The 21,708-nt window shown below is 44.7% G+C and overlaps 1 protein-coding gene across 1 annotated transcript in view; it reads left to right on the forward strand.

The window, feature by feature from the left end:
• The window catches only part of FAM193B (family with sequence similarity 193 member B), a 734,659-nt gene that overhangs the window by 247,464 nt on the left and 465,487 nt on the right, over positions 1–21,708 (forward strand). Inside the window, exon 5 of the mRNA XM_069651510.1 lies at positions 14,508–14,952. Within this exon, the coding sequence (XP_069507611.1) occupies positions 14,508–14,952 (445 nt within the window). The remainder of the gene's footprint in view (positions 1–14,507; positions 14,953–21,708) is intronic.

The following is a 21,708-nucleotide window of genomic DNA, read 5'->3' on the forward strand; positions in this document are numbered from 1 at the left end:
ATCCTTCGGCATCTTTACTGGTACGGCAAAAACAACTTCAATCACCTTACACACGGATGCAACCAAAACTTCTGGAAATAATGCAAGTGGTAAATCATTAAAGAAACCCAAACTGGCTGGACCCTCAAAGACCAAGTCATTTATAAGAAATCTATCCACTCCGCCAAAACTAAGTTTATTTAAACGCAAGGACGGTCATAAAAAGAAACGGCCAGATCCTGTAGCAATCAAGACCACCCAGGTTCACTCTATTCAAGAGAATCAAAAACCAACCCAAAAACGAAGAAGAAGAATTTCTGATTCTGAGACAAGTACCAACACAACTGCATCCACTTCAATCAACCTTTGTGATCTATCCACATACTCGATCCAGGACGACCAAGATGCCTCTAGTGCCTCATCGCAATTTTTTGGATTCTATTCAAGCCCAGGCTCAGAAGCCAAACAATGGCTCAGCAAAAGCAATGAAACTCACGGCTGAGAATCACCAAACCACCAGTGCAGGCTTTGTAAAGGCAAACTTGGTGTCTGAGGCTGAAACACAGCTGAACCCGTAACTTACCTCAAACCAACGAAATCAGCACGTTCACTTCAAAGCGAGGGTGTATGAAAATAAACTCATTAAAGGAGCACATGGTCACCGTAAATTACGCTTACAAAACATCCAAAGTGACGACGCTGAAGTAAATTTCAACCGAGCGAACATGAAATTATGCAAATGTGTGCCATCACTACGAACAATTGAATCAGACATACGGATTGTCGAATATGCTACAGAAAAATCCTCGGATCAGGTGCTCTTGCATATTAATTCAGCTAGTGTACGTAGCACTCTCTTAAGGGCCTGCAATGAGCTGTTCTTTGGTTTTGAAATCTCGTCTGAACCTGAGCAGGATGAATCTTAAACAGAAAAACCAAAAGAAGGAAACAAGCGACATACGAAACCTGTCGATTATGCCGCATTAAGGCAGTCATTGAGTGTCACCAAGAAACCAAGACACGAACAAACTCTGCAGAAAAACATACCGGCCAAAAAATCTAATCAAAATCAATTTCGGAATCAGCATTAGCCATGACTGACCAATACTGAATATCCACTTCTATTCTTATCATGGAACACACGCGGTTTTAAACACTTATTCAATGCCTTTGAAATCCCTTTGAAAAGTGTTCATCATGTCTACAGGAAACATGGCTTTGCAAACTGCCTACATGTGATGGATTCACCATCTTTTTAAATCCTGCGGGGGAAAAAAATGCTATAGGTCGTCCAAGCTCAGGCCTAATAACAATGGTGAGAATAACACAAACATGGTCAATTCCTGTTAGTAAATCCTAGCCCTTATGTGCAAGGTACCCTCATGCACACAATGGAAAAAAGTCCATTAGCCAGGAAGCACTTATTGATCATAAACGGCTACTGGAACCCAGCAAGGATCAGCACAGATGTCTTCATAACTGCAATCACACAGCTAATAGACTATGCCATGCTAGCTCATAAAAACCTGTCAGTTATTTGCTGTGGAGACCTGAATTGCACCTGGTTCCAGTTTGACCATTTGTTGCAAACATATTAGCGACTGCCGAATGACATGATCGAAGAAAGAGGACAAAGATGGCAGACTGCCATGGGCTTGTGTGACTTATCCATGCTAAATGGTACAACAAAAGGAGATGTTCCCGCTAAGCCAACATGGCATCGTGATACAACACAAAGTATCCTTGATTACATATGGGTATCTAGCAACCTTGAAACAAAGATTGTTGATTTACAAATAAAGAAATATTGCGATCAAAATCTTTTACAACTTTGTTTCATGACGGACATGAACCCGCCTAATAGCCCTACTAAGGTCGCTTTGGAAACAAACTCTAGAGGAAATCCCCTTTGACTAAATGGGAACCAGATCCAAGGCATTGGGATGAAGCTAATGAACACGCCAGCCTCTTAAGGTACCAATTATATCCCACTGCTGACTGACTTCACCACGGTTGGAAATTCCTCAAGGCACCTTGGGCGATCCCACAGACACACATACAGCAATGTGTTAAATGAAGCTAAAAAGGCCCTGCGTAAAGATCTGAGAGAAATAAGAAAACGCCTCCCAAAAGAGTGGAAGTTCATGAAGCCGTAAAAGCAAGACGCACGACCTATCGAAACTGGGCAAGGTCTCATGCCATTATCGATCAAGATCGTGCTGCGCATATGCTACGCCTACTCATGACAAGGAATACATGTGATATTTGGAAGATCCTGAATATGGAACTCTTTAAATGTACTCTGAATATTATAAACACCATTCCAGGAGACGTATGGGACTCGCACTTTTCCTTGGTTTTTCAGAAATCTGAAACAACGGCTCTGTCAACGATCAGTGCCATTGACACTCAGTGGGACGTTCAGATGGCGCACAATGATATTATACAAGCTATTAACGCTTATAGATCTCGCGCGCAGCCGGTCCAGATCTGATTTCAAATGTAGATCTAAAAAAACATCCAAGTGAGTGGGCAGATTTCATCGAAAACTTGTTCATGAAAATTAGCATGTCTAAAAAAACTGCCTGAATCATGGAGGACCGCCATAGTAGTGCCAATTCACAAAAGGGGCAATTGGGACGATCCGAATAACTATCGCCCAATTGCCCTTTTGGACACGATTGGAAAAATCTTTGGGTCTAGTTTGCGTGTTAAACTTGCAAAGTGGGCAGCAACTTCTCAGATTATTGACATACGACAAACAGGCTTCACAAAGGGTGTTGGAGTCGATGTAAACCTGTTAATCTTGACAATCTTAAAACTAGAAACACTAAAGAAAAATGGAAAAATCCACTTTGCATTTGACATGAAACAGGCTTTCGATGGTGTGAACCGCAGCCTACTATGGGCTAAACTGTCAAAATGGTGTTGTCCGGCCTCCATCCTCCAACCGATCATTGCACTTCACGACCATACATCAATCAAAGTCCGATTAAACAGTGATCTGCTATCCAACACCATCTTGACACATAAAGGTGTCAAACAGATGCCCGCTTGCTGCAGAGCTATTCAAACTATTTCTGGCTGATCTCCCAAACCATCTCGATCAGGTTCCTTGCTTTTCACCCAAAATAAACCAAATCCCAATTAAATGTATCATCTATGCGGATGATTTGGTGCTGATGGACAGAACCCAAATCGGGCTTCAGCGCCTTCTAGTGGGTCTACAAAAATACATGGTCCTAAACGAATTGACAATAAACACTTCAAAAACAAAAATTGTGTCAATTGGAAATGTAAAATGCAAGAAAGACAAAGCGTTAGGTGGGAAATCGCTGATTCCAACATCTCTTCTGTTGCTTCCATAAGATATCTAGGGATCCAATTCAACAACTCCATCTGTGAACAGCAATGGGTTGACGAATTAACATCAAAATGATGAAGCTCGCTCTGCAAGGAGCAGAAATCAACAGGAACTATGGAATGTTTTCTCTGGAACCTGTCCTTAAATTCTATCTACAAAAAGTGGTACCAATAATAACCTTCGGGGCTGAGGCTGGGTGGAATATAAGTGAGCAAACATGGCATGTACTGGAAGGTCGCTTCTGGTGGAAAGTACTGAGGTTGCCACAATCAACATCGATGACCATCCTGAGACATGAACTAGCCATAAACTCACTGCACATCAGAGTGGTGTGGAATTCAATTGCCACAATGCGTAAAATGTCACTAAAATCACCGGCATACAAAATCTTTGCCAATGAATATTCTCCAAACAACCAAACCTTACTGAATACATGGTTCCGCAAGTTACTGGCATTCTTAACGGCTGCAGACATAAATAACCAAGATCTTCTAAATCGCCCGCAGCTTGCCAAAAAGAAATTTGAAAATTGGGCCTGGATTGTCAACAATGAATCACGACAAAAGCTGAAGTCAACAAAACTTGTGGGAGGTGATCACAGGAAACTAAATGAACCAGCACGCTACTTACTACATTGTCCATCTCGTCAGAGCAATTTCTTAGGTTTCGGACGAATATCCTAAAAACCAGAGAAATTCTTTGGCAAAGAAATGATAAATCTATAAAAGATGACCTTTGCCGCTTCTGTGGACTGGCTACTGAAACATCTAAACATCTGATAATCAAATGTAAACAGTCAGCCAACGCTCACTGCACCTTGGAAAGTTTGCCCCATTGGACGAAGATGTGGATGGGTGGTGGGCTAGGATCATCTCTGGACATAATATAAAACTTGTGTGCGCAATTGTGAACTATCTTGATGTGACTTTGAAAGCAGATACTTAATACCTCTGATTAGTCTTCGTGCTGGTCTTCTGGAGGGCTTGTGGAATTCTTTTCCTTTTTCTTTTTCTCTTGTTGTCTTTCTTTTTGAAACAAAAGTTTGAATCTTGTGTTCAAACTGTAGATTCTTTCAAATAAAAAATAGGCTTTTGCAAGCTAAAGAAAAACAAATGCCTGTGTTGGAACAGTACACTGGTGAATGAAAACCTGCCAGTCTTTAGAAATATGAAGGGGTTTGCTGCTGGTGAGATTATATAACGGGGGTTATTTTATGCAACCGGCTTGCTTTAATTCTGGATCTAAGATCAGAAATGAAAGGTTAAAACGATGGTGGCTGGTGTTGCAAGTTGAAAAACAGGTTTTCTGCTTGGAGGGGTGGCACCAAAAGGAGTGCGCACTCTCAGCAGATACTGACAGCCCCCTGATAATTACAGGGTTGAACAGACTTTCATCTTTGCTGGGACCCTGACAATGAAGCTCCCAGGGAAGGAAGCCTGAAGTGTGAAGGGGCAATATAACTTCAATCGAGGGAGAAACCCCCACCATGCTCTGAAGGAAATGGCAGTTGGCAACAGTTGAAGTTAAAGAAAAAAAATGACCCTGGGACAAAAGGAACTGCTATTTCTTCAGACTATTTCAGGAATACACTTTAAAGACTCCTATCTCTGCAGCAAGACTTTTAAACTGCCACATTTTTACAATTTTTCAAAGTGATATTTTTTTGTGTGCTTTCTTTTGAGACATGATAGAACTCACTGCCACCTTGGGGACAGAAAGGGCAAAGTATTGAGGAGAAATCAAAGTATCAATGTTGCAAACATAAAATTATGTACATACATTCCTTGGGATAATTCACATCTGTGTATAAAGTTGTGGATTTTTAGGCCGATCTTTCATGTTCAAAATCACCAATGTGTCGAAGGGTGACAAGGTCCCACAGACTAGAGGATTGGACGGATTTTTGCTGCACAAAATATGTAACCTGTGGGTATAATTTGCCTAGAGATTGCATTGGTGTAAATGTATGTTTTTGGCAAAATCGGATTTTAAGTAAAGTAATTGTGGGAGTTTTTAGACATTGTAAAACAACTCATAAATCTGACATTCCCTTGGAAATCTCAACCAGTTGAGAGCAAGGCAGAGATTAGCACCTCTGTCCAATCCAAGTAGTTTAGCGGCGTGCTTAGTTAACCCTGCCCAGCCTGTACTTTGATGTCGTCATGCACTATAAATAAGGGTCCCTGACAAGACTCCAGACACACACACTTCCTGATTTCTTGCGCTGCGTTCCTGTAGCCGTCATCTTCCAGATCCAAACTTCAAGGCCAAGCATTGCTGATCCTACTCTAGGGCCCACTGAAGCACCCAAGCAGTGCGGATCCCATTCCCAGCAAGGCCTACAATAAAAAAAACACTAAATTTCCCATTAATCAGGCGAAAACTGGTACTGCTGCCACTTGCTGCTGCAATCCTGCTACCCTGATGACCTATATTATCCAGTGACCAGAATTGCCAGTCCAGAAGTGCTACCCGGTAACCAGAACTGGCCAGCTGTTTGCCAGGCATCCTGCAGTGTTGTGACCAGAACGGTTGACTGTCGAAAATCCCAAAACTAAAGTGGACTATATCAATTGCCACCCCATCTTAACCCATAGCCTATCTTATCTTTGTCCTTATCCCACTCACTAAGTCCATCCCATCCTTATAACTTGTAAAACTGTCAATCATTCTTGCAACCCTGTGTTTGATTTCTAGTGCTAGCGCCATCCCTTTAGTAATTGTCTTGTGAAATCCTAAGCCATTAATCCTATTTCGAGTGATCAGACTGGTTCCGCCGGGGTGGGCGCATGGGCGAGGGGGTTGCGAATCAACCCTGGAGCTTACTGTGTCCCTCCTTGGTGGCCTAACCGGAATACTCTAGTGTAGAGTAAAACTCTTCTTCTCACAACCTGATTTCTTTTCCTTTTTTGCACCTTCATTTACTTAAAGTGCACCACCTTAGATCTTGCATAACTCATTCAATTTACCAGCTAGAGGCTTACTTTCACTTCTATAGTGTACCTGTGATCTATAGCTATTCCCCAACCAACAAAAAAAATTGCGATTTACAATATCTCACCGGTTTTTCAAAGAAACTGTTTTAGTAAATTTACACGGAAATATTTGTAAAGTTTCCAACGTGTCATTTTGATTGTAAACTGTTTTAAATCTTCCATTTATTTTTCGAACTGTATGCTCTTGCTAATCCATTGCTTGTGATTGTTAGTACCCTTACATTGTTTCTTTAGTGAAGAACTGTATTTGTTTCAAGGTTTTTGCACACATTTCTTATTTTATTCATCCATTTCCGAGCGTCCTTTTTAACATTGCAAGGGTTTCAGATCCGTTTTTCACTCTTCAGATCCGACCTTCCTTCCCCAAATAATTCAGTATTCAGCTTCTTATTCCTGATCACCTGCTGATTCCTTGTATCCATTTACAATTGATTTGTGGGTCGAGGGAACTTTGCAGGGGGAAATCCTAACTTGAGTGCTTTCTTTCTTAAAGTCAGTTTATTCTGCTGCGCTGTATATGCTCTACAAAAGTCAAACCCAGTGAATTGCGCACATTCTCCTTTGGAACTATCACTCCATTGGTGATTGCTGCCCTATATTAAAAGGGTGATTTCTTTTGAATTTTAACTAAATAAATAAATATTGCATTTGACCAACCAGCCTGGTTCATGGTGCATTGTGACCCGGTGTATTTGAAAAAGGGGGTGTGATATAAGTGGTGTATCATCCCAAAATTGAATCCACATAAATAAGGAGAAAAGCACCTCAGTTAGGCGCTACATACTAGGCCAAGACCACGGTGTGCGTGTCGTCTGATTGAAATCCTTAACAGTACACCCTTTCTTCTGTCACTCATTCTTTCACTTTGCAGGGCCTGACCTTGTATCCGTATTTCTATAAAAGGGAGGGCTGTGTATGGAACATGTAACTGCCTTTTCACAAACTGTGGATGCACTGGTGTAATCTGGTACTGGCAAATAAGCAGCCTGCTTTGCTGCAATTTCTGCTGCTTCATTCCTGAGGGAGACTGAAGGCTATGCCACTTGTGTGGGCAGTGCACTTTACTATTGTGGCAAGCGTAGGCTGCACCAGCGCACCAGTCTAACAAAGCTACATGCTGTATAGGGGATCCATCTGCTCTGCGAAACCCTCTTCTCCATCTCGTCGGCCCTGAATGAACAGTTGTTGTGATGTATGATGAGTCGGACTATATTGATACTCTGGATCCCCTGTCCTACCGCAAGTGCTTCCCTGAGGGCAATTAGTTCTGCTGCTTTTGCTGAATAATGTCCCGGAAGCCTCTGCTGCAAAACAACCTCATATTCGCCATCAACTAGACTCTCCACAGCCACCCCATGATGTCCGACCTGTTTCCTGGTCAATAATGGAAGACCTGTCAACTAAATTCACTTCTTCATCTAGAGCATAGTCACGTGCCTTGGGAATATCATCCCTTGGACCTTTTTTATGTTAGTCCTGCACCTCGTCATCAGTAATAGGTTGTCAAAAAGGTAGCTGGGTTCACGGTCTTAAAACAATCAATCTGAATAGACAGGCTTGAGAGTATTACTTCGTATGCAGAAGCCCTTTGCGTAGTCAGGGTGGATTTGGACTGCTCTAGTTTCGCGAAAACTACTTGCTCCGTACAGTTAATGAACATCCCATGACTGTAGTTGCAGACTTCTGAATAGCGATGGAAGCAGCAGCGAAAGCTTGTTCGCACAGAAACTTCCCTAGCATGACATAATCTAACATGCTACTGTAATAGGCCAAAGGTTTATGCCCCCTTGTGCTATGTTGTCAGCATGGCAGTCATCTGACCATCAGAATGTGAAACTCGATAAAACTCTTGCGTATAATCAGGAGTAGCCAATACTGGGGCAGTAGAAATTAGCTCTTTAAACTCCTGAAGCTTAGTAATCATTTCATCTGTCCAAATAAGATTTTTTGTCCTCTGAGCATGCCATGTAATCAAAAAGCCATGCTCTGTAGTAATTACATAACCAGAGACATTTCTGCACATACTTTCCTGTCACTGGCTGCGGTGTGACGCGCACTGCTGCTGCATGTTCTGAAGTTACTGTTACCATTCACTGAGAGCAACTGTCCTAAATACAACACCTCTTGTTGACAATATTGTAATTTTGTTCGATCCACCTTATACCCTTTGTCAGTCAATAATTGTAACAGTGCCATGGAGTCCTCTTTACATTGGTGTTCCATGCTTCTACATACCAGCAAGTCTCCGTTTTCTTGAGGAAGCCTAGTATGTTGAAATCTGCTCCCGGCAAACGGGATTCAAGGGTAATGTAAAGTGGGTGGTTTCAACAAGTATATTGCACATATTGTAGCAGGGTTCCGAACCACTGGGAATACAATGTCAATGGATCTTGAATCATCCTCCAACTAGCAACTTTCAATTTCTTCACTGGATAAATAGCCCTGTTACAGGATGACTTTGAGGGTTCTATGATGCCCTGATCTAAAAGGACCATAATAGTATTTTAATTGCCCTCCTCCGCTGCCTTCGACAAAGGATGTTTTACTCGCAGCATTACAGCACCGGGTTTCAGGGTGGTGCGTATTGGTGTGGCACTTGAGTTGAGTCCCACATCGTGTGGATTGCTCGTCCAAAATTTGTCAGGACTTTAGCCAAATCTGCAGATAAAAATGAAGCTGCAGTCCTTAGCAGCATGGGACAAACTACATGTCTATACTGTGTTTTCACCGGGGACACATTTCCAGTATTTCTTCCTCATTTTCTCTGTTCTCAAACAACTAGTCACCTGAGACATTTTCCATTGGTATCAATGCACAGAACCCTGCACCATTCCCCTTTGTTGGAATCAACTGCTATCAAATCTATCCAGTCTTCTGCCCCTAGAACTTCTTCAATATCTACAACTATAGTCTGAGGCTGGGCAGGCCTGAACATAAACTCAGAGGGTACTCTGCAGTACTGGTTTGCCACCGGTGGCACTGCACTGAATATTTGGTACTACCGTATAGAAATTTATCGGGGACCATTGGTATCCCTCTTGCCACGGACTCGACACCTTATACATGCAAGGCCAACATTACATTCACAGCACACATACTGGGTGTGGAACACACCACACCCCTTTCTGTGAACCAGATAGTCATGTTGAGCTTCCTCAAAATGTCCCTTCCCAACAGATTGGTGTCATGGTAGAGTATAACAAGGGGGCCCACACCGCACGGCTCCCTATTTTGATGGGTAATTTCTTTGTGAAAGGAACCAATTGAACTGCCCCAGAGAGGTCCTGCGTTTCCATAGCCTCGCCTGATAAAGGGAATCCTCCCTCATATGATTTGGTCACACCTGTATCTACCATAAAATAAATAGTTTGTTTGCCATCTCCACACCTTCCAAGGGTTCCTCTTCTGGGTCGGCAGTGACCCAAGGAACTGGACACACTAAGGCTCTCTGTGGGCTGTCCTAATCTGGGTATGTGTTCATCCTCGGGGGGGGGGGGGGGGAGGGACATGGGGGGTTTCCCCTCCAACCACAGTGACTCCCTGATAGTGTTATTGTTTGAGATGTGGGTGCCCTGTTACTGCCCCTGATGTACAGCATATGGTGGCACATTACTAGATTCTGGGTTGGATAACTGGGGGAAATGTTGGTGTGGGAGCAGGTGGGCCGTAGGCATTGATGCATCATAAGGGGCTATTGGGGCGGAGGGGGGGGGGGTTTCTGTCCATATGACTGAGGTTATGAAACCAGACTTCCCTGAGGATAAGGGTACATCCATTGGGGATATGCATATGCCTGTCTGCGCTTACATTCTCTTGAGAAAGTGGCCCATGCGTCCACATGCTTAACACAGGCCTGCTCCTCGTCGCAGTCCTATTTCTCCAAAACCCATTCACCCTCCCTGAGCACCTGTAAATCCCCCTCTTCCCCTTTTGGAGCCCCTTGGGAACCCTCCTTGATATTGGTACCAATCTGTCCACCTTTGTTCTCCTCCCCACGCAGGTGCTGCATGCACGTCCGCCTGGATTGCCCTCAAGTCTGTCGACCCTTCTGTCTGCACTGCTGTCGCAGCCCCCTCCAATGTAACTTTTGCTTACTACTTTAGAACCAATTTTGCTTCCTCTGCTTGCGCTCGCTGCACCTTTTTCTTCTCCTTTTCTATCAACCACTTACAGTGGTGAATAATAGACTGATTTTCCGCCCAGCCTTTTGCCTCAATCCTAACCATCTTATCGAGTGCCTTCTGCACCGCTTTCGGGAGACCTCTTTTCACCACAAAATAGAACAATTGAATCGCTCGATCCCATGAGACGCCTGTCTCTGCCTGCCACATCTCTTGTATGTGTAATATATATTGGGCAGGATCCTTCTCGCATTGTTGGTTGCATAATCGACTGAAGATCTGGTGTGTTTGAGTATGCATGCTGTAACACTGCCCATACTTGGGACCTAATGTCCTTAAAATGCGCTCAGTCGGGACCATCACCCAACTTAAAACCCGGATACCCTGCCTTAACCCATGCGTCAGCCTGATCTCCAAGTATTGTCGCAAACTTTTCAAACCCCCTACAACTAAAGTAGTCCCATGTTTGTGCTTCTCAAATGCGTATATCCACTTACCCTTCCCCTGCTGTGAGGGGCATGCCGACCACCCGCCAGGCCCTTTTGTAACAACGGGAACTGAGCTCTTCACAAATTCCTTCCCACTGTTGACCTCTTAGCTACTGCCATTCGTCCAAACCTATTGCGTAACCTATGTCCCCACAAACTTTTCTACTTGTGGCAATATTACAGGTGGCTGCTCTGCTCCTTCCAATTCATTTGCTGTATTGCACTCCTCTTCACCCTTGTGTATAATCCTATTCTTCCTCCCACCTGGCTGCTGTATAATTCACATCCACCCCAACGCCTCCTTTTTTTCTCTGTGCACATCTGATAGCTGTGCGATCTATACGGAATAACATGTCTCCCGCCCTCCATTCACCCCTATCTGTGTCTGCTGTCCTTCCCGTCATCCTAATTTCAGCTGCACCAACTCTCCCTCCAGCTTCTTTAATGCAGCCACCTGCTCTTTTGTGGTTTTTCGTCCTCCATCCTCAAGAGGATGGAAATGATGGGAGGATAGCTCTGGGGCAACACGTTTGCCCTGGAAGCAAGTCAACCTGGAGCATCATGGGTTCGAACCCCGGGTCTGCGCTTAGAAACCTCTGGGTATTAAGCGCGTTATAAATAACCAATTACAATCCGGGCCTTTACCCCTCCCAGCTAATGATGCTGTGGGGTTAGTAAGATTCTGGTAGTGTGCCGATGTGGGTGCTGTAGTGGGCAAAGGGGCATACATGGGATTAGTGTATCCTGACATGGCATGCATTGGGTTATAACCGACAATACCCATCGGTTTCCACTGGGGCCACAGAGCTGCTTGGGACGATAACCATAGTAGTAATACTGCATGCAGTGACCACATCAAATACTGCCTTGAGGAATCTGTGGAGCTATCGTCCAAATATTCCACCATTTTCCACAATTCCAATATTCATTTCTGTTTGTTTAGTTTTCTTCCCTTTTATTTAGCTGTTACAGTATACATGTGACTTATCTAACTATTTGTAACCTGGTCCGGCCATGGCTTAAACATCCCTCCCTTTGTTTCCGCACACCATTCCATATGGTATTTAAGAATCTTCTCCCAATCTTATTCCAATACAACGGAAGGGCCTTGCACATGTAATCCAACGGGGTTGTTGGCTCCATGATAGCTACCATTCCCCGTCAGTATTATTACAATATTACCAATACCCGTATCCCGCCCAAGCAACCCATATCCCTCCCTGTACCTTATTATAGCCCACACTCCCTGCTCTTTGCGCGTGCTCCCCGCTCCCCCTCACGGAGCATGCAGTCCCTTGCGCGCTCCCTCTCCCCTAAATTACACCTTAATCAATCCTAAATCACACGCTACTAACCACATCACAAAAATCACCAATAATAAAATTACAATAAATTCTACCTTTACATTCCAACACCCCCCACTATATCGGGTGAGGAGATCCCAGGCCACTAAGGACTTCTACGACAACTACCTTTTGCTTTTCACGCACACCTCACCCCCGCCCTCTCTGCTATACCAGATGGAGAGAACCCAGACTCACTAAATATACAGAGCCTCTTTTCTTCCATTATACAGCGCTGTCTTCTCACCTGTTACTCCACAAGCCATAATAAACATATATCCACCATCACGTGGTTCTTTGTTTTGTCAAACCAAACTCTCCTCGTCACATACTCTCTCCTTTTAACCTTCCCAACACTCGTACTTCCTCTCATACCTCACTTATTTTTCTCTGAAAGGGGGTTCACCCGAAGTCTGCTGTCGGGTGCTTCCGTCACCCCGCTCCAAAGAACAGAAAGGAATTCTGATCACACGTCTCCTGTAAACCTCTCAAAGGTTGTGCACAAGGGGGACTGGTCACTCTAGGTGGGCACGACCCCTCTGGATGTTTATTCATTTATATTGCGCGCCAGACCCGCAGGTATTAGGGCGCAGGAGCAGAATGGTTATTTTTAGCTTGGTTACAGTGCTGTAAAGTAATTTACAGTGTACATAGGTTGATAAAGTTGCGATGGATGCAGTAATATAGAGTTTGCAGGTATACATGGTTACACGATTAGTAAAGGCGAGGTCAGTTATTGGTCATTATTCTTTAACCACTGAATGTAGCTACGCCTAAAGTGGGGATAGGTTTGAGGTGTCCTAAGGAATCCTCTGTCTTCGCGGGAGTCTCTGGGATCATGTGAGGGGCCACCAAAAATGGGGTGACAACTCCCAGCGATCAGACCATGAAAATGCAATCCGCTAGGGGAAACGGCTCGGTGCACCCTTTTTCGAGACGAGAGCTTTCTTTTGTATACAAAAGAAAAAGGCGACCGGGTATTACAAATCCAGGGCTAGGATGACTTTCGTGCAAAATGTAGGTTCTAAACAGTCACTCATGACGCACTCTATACAGTGTTAATCTCCCACCCTCACTGGCTACCGCCTTTATACATGCTAATAATTACGTATAGCCCATCCTCCAATTGGCTCCGCTGTCTTCTCGCTCCTCTTCACCACACGTGAGTAACGTCCTTTCCATCATGGAATGCTAAAAAGCAATTGGTTAACATCAACTAGCACTGCCCTACCTTTGATCCTAACCACGTGACAGTTATCATTGTGAACTAGTGGTCCACTTCGAGGTAAGCCTGGTCCATGCGAACACAGTCTTTTTCTCAACCCAGACGCCTTGGTGCCCCATGATGCCCTCCCCAATGTATGGGCATCATTCTTGGCTCTCCTTGACGCAAAACCTAGATCATGTCATGCTCGGCTTTCCCCTTTATCAGTTCCCATCCTCAAGGGTGAACCTAGTGTCCCACTAACCAATCCCGTTCACAAAGGATTTAGAGTCCATTTTCCTGCACATTTGGTAGTTCAAATAGTGACATCGTTCTGGGGGGGAGGGGGATGGTTGCTAGCGTCTTTAATCTTGGTTCATGTTTTGGCATCCCGAGACTTCTGCCATCGCTCCTAGGAATTTGACCTTGGTACTAGGCCGCAGCCCTTCACTACTTCGGCTGTACACATTCCTACCTAATTAAAGGCCTAACTGATATGGGGGCATATGTGTTCCTTTGCCGCACCTGGGAATCTGGATGCAGTGGTGAGGCCAGGGATAAGGCCTCATTCTGAGTTGCTGTGAAAACACAACCTGCAAGGATTCAGGCCTACTCGTTTGTTCAGGTGATGACTGTTGTGTATAGATGTATACCTAATCCTATGTAATTCAATTGCAACACTACTGAATAACCCCCCCCCCTTCACCCCCACCCATAGGATTTCCCACTCCTGCTAATAATCCCCACCCATAACACACCCCTCTCCTCTACACTGTCCCATCCATTTGTGGGAGACTCAACAGTTAATTATTATGCCAGACTAGGACTTATGTGGGCTGAAAAGTGGAGGGGTTATGTTAGCAAGGTGATTGAGTGTGAGCAGTGCAGTATGTCAACCGAAGATTGAAAACCTGGAGTGAGGAGGAATTGGGCATTGTGAATAGAATAGAATGCTTAATCATGATAATGGTGCAACTCGAGCAATTAATTATGTCTTTGTATCTCATGGCAGGTGAAGTCTTTCACTCATCTAAACACCACCAGCATACTGACCTTACTGCCCCTCCAAACAGTCCTACAGACCTCTCGTCTCAGCCTGTGCCACTTAACCCAACACAACAAATGCCTGCCCATCCGGGACCACTTGGAAGTCCACCTGCTGCCCATCATCATCATCATCATACACCGCCTCCTTGCCAAACTCCACCTACTTTCTCCACTGTAGGACCCAACCCACACACTCCATTGCCCACAGCCCCATCTCCACCGCTTCAGCATAAGCCAGGTTCCTGTAAGAACCCACATCTTCCCGCAACTGCCCAAACTGCTGTGAAGATGACGCCGCCGCCACCGCCACCACCACCACCTCTTACCGGCTGCAACCATTCCTGCAACGGTCACTGCGGAGGCACAGGTGTGGCACAGACTGCTCCACATCCATCATCTGGCTCCAACAGGTGAGTAACATATCTTCGAATGGTGGTCTGAGGGAGGATTTGAAGTTATATGTTGCAACCAAACTCTTCGTGGTGATCTCTAGATATTGCTCTTTGGGCTAGCCAGAGGGAATGAAAAAGCTTTGTAATCTTACGTCCCACTCTCCCTCATTCCCATGTTATAGGTGCCGCAACACATCTTGAACCTGGGTATGCAAGAATTCCTTTGCTCTGTTGGTGATCCCACTTTCCTTTACAGATGTGTTGAATTGGGGATTTGTGGAAAAAGATAAATATTACTTTCAAGGAGCTGCTTATTCGAACAAAGAACTATCCTACTGCTCATATCTGTTAAATATATTTTATGTCCATTTTTAGGTTTTACCTTATAGGTGGAGCAAACACTATTGATGTGGATGTTTCTAAATGCCAAATATGTATGGCTACATGATGTGGCAGCGCATGAAAAAGGCTTTGATAACTAAGTGTGTTCAATTCTAAACTGCTGGTTAAAGAATGTTTTCGTAAGATTGATTTTAGATAGTAACGCCTTATGTCACAGTGAAGATAACAATGTTGTTGCAGTAAATAAGAAATGACTGGTGTTACCCTAGTAATAAATACCGGGCTACTGTTTTTAAAATTCCATAATATCTCAACCCGGCATAACTTGTTGAGCAAGTGTGCCGTGATGGTTTTCACCACAGCGCTCCATGAAAATAACTTGTATAATTTAAATTGAAACCATTTTTCAGCAAAATCAAACACACAAACAACCAACATCAAACTAAAGCGAAATAAAACAAACAAAAGGACACTAACCATACATACAACGATAACCAACACAGCACAGCATGAGGTAGTCCAATTCACATTTCACGCAAGTGGTCCATTATCGTAAGACGGAATTCCTGTTAACATTTCATTAGAAACTCAGAAAACATGTGAATATAGATGGCAATGGCTTATAGAGCCAGAACATCGCCAAACAAGGGTTCTAAGAAATGTCATTGCATACCCCCCAGACCTCCCTCTACCTGCCTTCTACCCCTTTCCCCCTCCATTATTCCCTCCTCTTCTACGATCTTCCTACTCACCTTCCTACTTAGTTCTCCCTCCTCTCAGCCTTCACCCTCCTAGCACTTACTCCTATCATCTGTTCCCTTGACTTTAGATAGCAGCTTGTCTGTCTCCCCTCCTTCCCCCTTGTTCTTCTCCCTCCTCCCCCCTCCTCCCCCCACCCCTGCTTTGCAAATTTGTCACTGACAAATTTGCTCAGTCGCGTGCCTTGTTCATCTCCTTCTCCCCACTCATATCCCCCGTCCCCCCTTCCACCCCTCCTCTTGTATACCTGCTGCACTACATCAATTGTCGTCAGACATAGTAATGTTACTGTTTGCTTTGTTCTCTTTCTTTTCCATTTCCTCTTTCCTTACTTGTTCTATGCACTTGCACTATCAGAAATGTCGACGGGCCTATTACGATAGTTATTTCTCACATTCTGTATTGTTTCAAGGCCTTTAACTGAATGTAACTGTATTTTCCTATGTTCCCTCCCTCCTTGAAGTGCTTTGAAACACATTGTGTATAGGCACTATTTAAATAAACAATCACATGGCTACTTTTTGTTCCCAGCAATCGATATTGACGAACATGCTTCCATGTCCTATTTTTGAAAGTCGTGAATAGATTATTAAAGATTCTCAGAGTTGATAACCCAGTGCTTCAGGGTCTGTATCTCAGCCTCATTCTTACAGAAATGACAGATGTTTGCACAAAGCCCGCGCGTAGCTTGTGCTTCATTCGTTGGCTGGAGATTGAGTCGGATACGCAGGAATTGTTCTTAGTCTTTTATCATTTTATTATTGTTTCAGATATTCGTAGATATCTATTCTGGGTGACTCCACTTATGTGTGCAACTGATTGATATCTTTCTGCTGACTTGATGGTGGTTATCCAGTCGAATTGCCTTAATTTGTTCTTGCATTGCTTAGGGTTGGTAATCGTGGAATGTTTCTGTTGTCCCAACATGTTCCAGGGGAACTCAATCTTCTGGCAGACTTGCTCAGCAGAGATTTCCCTCTGCCCATAGAATATGAATGGTGTCTGCTTCGTGGAATGGGGCTTCCCAGAGATTGACCTGTTCGTAACTCTGGAGAACGCCCAATGCCAAGTCTACGCCTCCAGGTACCCCCAGAACCACTCCAAGGGGATCGGTCTCTGGAATACCTGGTCAGGGAAATTTGTCTACACCCATCACCCCCACGCCCCCTCCACCCCGACTCCCCTTCTCAACGAGATAGTGCACATGATGCACCAGGAACCAGTTACCATGATACTGTTGGCCCCCATGAGGGCCCGCCAACCCTGGTTCGCTCATCTGATGGAAATGTCCCTCTTCCCCACCAGTAAAACTACCCTGCCCGTAAAACATGTGGTCTCAGGACCGGGGGGAGACCCTACACCCATGCCCACAAACTCTGAATTTAGCAGCCTGGCCCCTGAGGTCTTAAGTGTGGACATCTACAGCTCCCTCAGAGGTGCATGGACATACTCGGGGAAGCTCGTAACACCCGTTATTGCTATGCCAGCAAATGGAAACATTTTGTTATTTGGTGTAATACCAAGGGCGTCAATCCCATTGATTCCTCACCCACACACATTGTGCTATACCTAACCCATTTGTTAGACGCAGGGTTGGTCTTCAATTCCCTGAAGGTTCATCTGGCTGCTCTTTCAGCATACACCATGTCGCAATAAAAGGTGTTGTGGTGGAAGATATCAGTGATTAAGGCCTTTATGGAAGGGGTTAAAAGAATGTATCCTCCCCATTTCTCACCCAGCTCCTGGATGGGATCTAAATGTGGTTTTAACCAGGCTCATGGGGGGGTCTCCCTTTGAGCCAATGCATAAAGCAAGTCTAAAAGACCTTCCTTATAAAACGGCCTTCTTAGTGGCTATCACTTCTGTCAGAAGGGTTAGTGAATTACAGGCCCTTTCTGTTCTAGACCCCTTTGCTACAGTACACAGGGATAAGGAAGTTCTGCGCACGCATCCCAGATTTGTGCCTAAATTAATCTCAAAGTTCCATGTGAACCAATGGATTGAACTACCTACCTTTTTCCAGAATCCCACTAGCATGGCCGAAAAGAAGCCCACACACACAAGATGTGCGCAGGGCAATCATTTTCTACCTGGAAAGAACGAAACCACTGAGGAAAACAAACCATTTTTTCGTTTCAGTGGCAACTGGTAGAGAAGGGGATCCTGTCTCTAAATCGGCTATCTCAAGGTGGATTGTCAAATGCATCACACTGTTACGCTCTTGCTAAAAGAGAACTGCCCTTCAAGCCTAGAGCACTCTCTACTCGTGGCACTGGGGCTTCCATAGCATTCATTGCAAATGTTCCCCTTGAGTCCATTTGCAAAGCGGCAACCTGGCGGTCTGTACACACCTTTACAAAACACTATTGCCTAGACACTCATTCTAGGTCTGATTCTCAGGTGGGACAAGCAGTACTAAGACATCTTTTCTCTACTTTTCCTTCTCACAACCCACCTCCAACTCCGGGTACTCCTCGCTAGTTCATGCACAGCATGCGATTCTAAGCAGATTAACAAGAATCAGAAGACATGCATTACTTACCGTAATAGCATTTCTGATGATTGTATCTGCTTAGATTCACATGCGCCCTCCCTACCTCCCCGCTTGGGGTGGAAGGAACAGACGTCTTACTTTCTCTCCATGTACTCACTCACAAATAGCCTTGGGCTCTCTCATGGCAGAAGAAACACAATCGGAGGGGCCGCGGCGCGTGAGGGATTTTGGGTACACTACACGTCACGTTAGGGATAGTGTTACAGACAGGCCTATGCAGACGTCCCTTTTCGGTCCCCGAAAGACCAGATGCAGTACTCTGTGGTTACCACTGGATGTCAGACCATATGCACAGCATGTGAATCTAAGCAGATACAATTATCACAAATGCTATTACGGTAAGTAATGCATGCCATTTTTATACTTACTAAGTGTAATCATTGTTCATTTTGTGGACTCATAGTAGACCCCTTACCTCACTCAAGTCTCGTAAGACTAAGCTTTGACCACTCACCATGCTACCTTGATTGGTTTGGCTGAACTCCCAATTTCCCCCTGTTCACTATAACTAGTGTGGCCTCCTAAACTCTGTCCACCAGGCAACAGTGGAGAAATCCATCTAAACACTTCAGTTGTAAATTGTTTCCTTTTTAAGTAGACCTAGAGAAAAGGTTACATTTTGTGTATTCAATTGAATGGTGGCCATCTGTCGATTCAAACTGCATGGAGTGTGATGCAACTGGACATGTGGGGCTTGTATGTAATGGGGGATGTAGAGGTTTTGTGGCGCTGTGCAGCATTTTCTTCCTAAATTCACTAGGGTTAGTGAGGTGGTGAGCCGTGCACTGTATGGTTTGGTTAGGAGCCAAAGGAGTGTGCAGTGCCAGTGATTTGTTCCCCTCTTTCCAGTTTTAGGTGCAGTATTTCTGCAGGGCTTCGTATGCCTCATAAGACTGTGAAGGAGGCGTTCTGAAAATGTGTTGATGGATATTGTTGGAAGACATGTTTTCCAGTTCTGTGGAACTGAGGGATGGTCTGGGAATTTCGAGCTTCTCCTGGGATTGAGTTCCAGATAGTATGAGCATGGCAGGAGAAGGACTGCTTGATCTGTTCTTAGCAGGCTAGCTTGGATTCCAGCCTTTTGATCGTTTTGCTACGTGACCATGTGAGAGCCTCCAGAGTTTTGGAGTTCAGACACCAAGTTTGTTGGTGTTCTGTTTGACACTGCTTTGTAGGTAATGTATTCAATTTTGAGTTTAGTCCTGGCAGGGAAGGTGATCAAGTGAAACTTGCAGAGTTTCTTTTTTATAGGCATGTGCAGGCTGTTCAGAGTTTATATAGTCTGTAATCCTTATGAGTTTAGCATTTTAGCTATGGGAACTAGTGTACTCTCAATCAGATTTAGCCGCTCAGGTCCCGGACTTCTTTTGCTGCTCTACATTCGGGGAATGGGACTTGAAATATCTGGATCTCCCCCAAGCTCTGTCTCACTAGACACAAGCAAGGTTGCCCAGAGCAGGGTATCTTAGCCTTGATGTCTAAACATCTTGGAGCCAAAGAACAATCAATCTTCTGTTCCAATTGGAATTCTCTATCAATGAGAAATAATCAAGCCTCCTACACAGTCAGATAAAACAATTCCTGGGGGCAATCGTAAAAACAAGAGGAGCTAATCTTCCCCTCAAACGATTGGGAACTTGCTGTTGCAAGTACTTCACTATCTAGCCGGTCACCAGATAAACTGTACACAAGGCAATCCACCTGCTTGGGATGATGGCTTTGTGCATCTACCTGGTTCCACTTGTGCGGCTGCATATGCACCTAATGCAGTGGTCTTCACAATTCTTTGGCCTGGGCCCCCTGAGCAAAGTTTGGGCAGGCTTGGCCCCTCAAAAATGCCAAATGGACAATATAGGGAAATGGCTATGAACTATTGCGCGCCATCACCGCACTCTAGTCCCTGGGATCACCCACCCTGTTCCCAACACAGTTGGAGGGCCAGTGTCGAACCAATCAAGGGGAGTTCTGGGGGTAGAACCCTCCTTGCCCCCCTCCACCCCCACTCGCCAAAATCAGCTCAGACAAAAACACACACACTCACAGCAATCACTCTCATTCATGCAAGCATCCATCACCATACACTCATAACACAAGCATACATGCATCATACACATTTAAATAAAAAAATAAATGAACATAAATTTACCTTCTGCAGGGGCCTACGCGTGGATGCTGAAATGCCCCGTTCCAGGTTGCTCTGTCCATGTGTGCAAGGAGGCGCAGGAGCTCCTTCTCGCACATAGACATGCCCCAGCCAGCATGTCCAATGAGCTATGCAAGGCTGGCGAAGCAAAACGCCCCCAGCATTGCATGGCTCAGTGAGCATGTGCATTTGGGGAACTGAACTGTCAAAGGGAACAGTGTTTCCCTTTGACAGTTCAGCCAGCCCAGGAGCAATCCCTCAGATGGAAAAAGCAGCTGAGGGAGTGCTCAGTGTTTCACTGGGCTGGCTCCTCGGCTCCTCCATAATGGGTGAGGGGGCCACTGGGTGGATGCCCCTTCGCCTGTTATCGGTGAGCCGCCAGGCTATGCAGCTAGTAGTTTTGACCATTCTTGCTTAATGAATATTCTTTAAATATCACAATTTGCTTACATTTTAACCAAACACCCCCATGGGTACTTTTCAAACAGCCTGTGACTAAAGGGATGAATATCCATTTGCAACTGCAGGGCGCATTTTCATTGGTGCCTGAGGCAGTATTATGGTTCAGTCCAACCATGTGAGCCGCCACTGCCCATTTAATCTTTTTTTTACATTTCATGCTGGGCCCTAGGACAGTTTGAAGACCTCTGGCTTAATGTAAGAATGGTTAGCAAAACAATGGTCTGGACCAAGTAGTCAGTGGGACAATCTAGTTATTCTTTTGCTAACCCTGGTATAGGCTCTTCACTGGTGGTCCAAAGACCATCTATTCGAAGGAAAAACCTTTTGCAGTCCACCAATTCAAGCGATACTAACGCCAGACAATAACTCCAGACACCTCAAACTCTGGTTGGGGAGCCCACTACCTTCACCACACAGTTCATGGCCTGTGGCATCACACAACCTCCTAGAACTTCTTTTCAGCAGCAATTAGCAGGTTTCAAGCCCTAAATGCACAATGGCTGGGTTTCCCACA

The sequence above is a fragment of the Ambystoma mexicanum genome, chromosome 3p, assembly GCF_040938575.1.
Source record: "Ambystoma mexicanum isolate Mex_15411 chromosome 3p, UKY_AmexF1_1, whole genome shotgun sequence".
Classification (NCBI taxonomy): Eukaryota; Metazoa; Chordata; class Amphibia; order Caudata; family Ambystomatidae; genus Ambystoma; species Ambystoma mexicanum.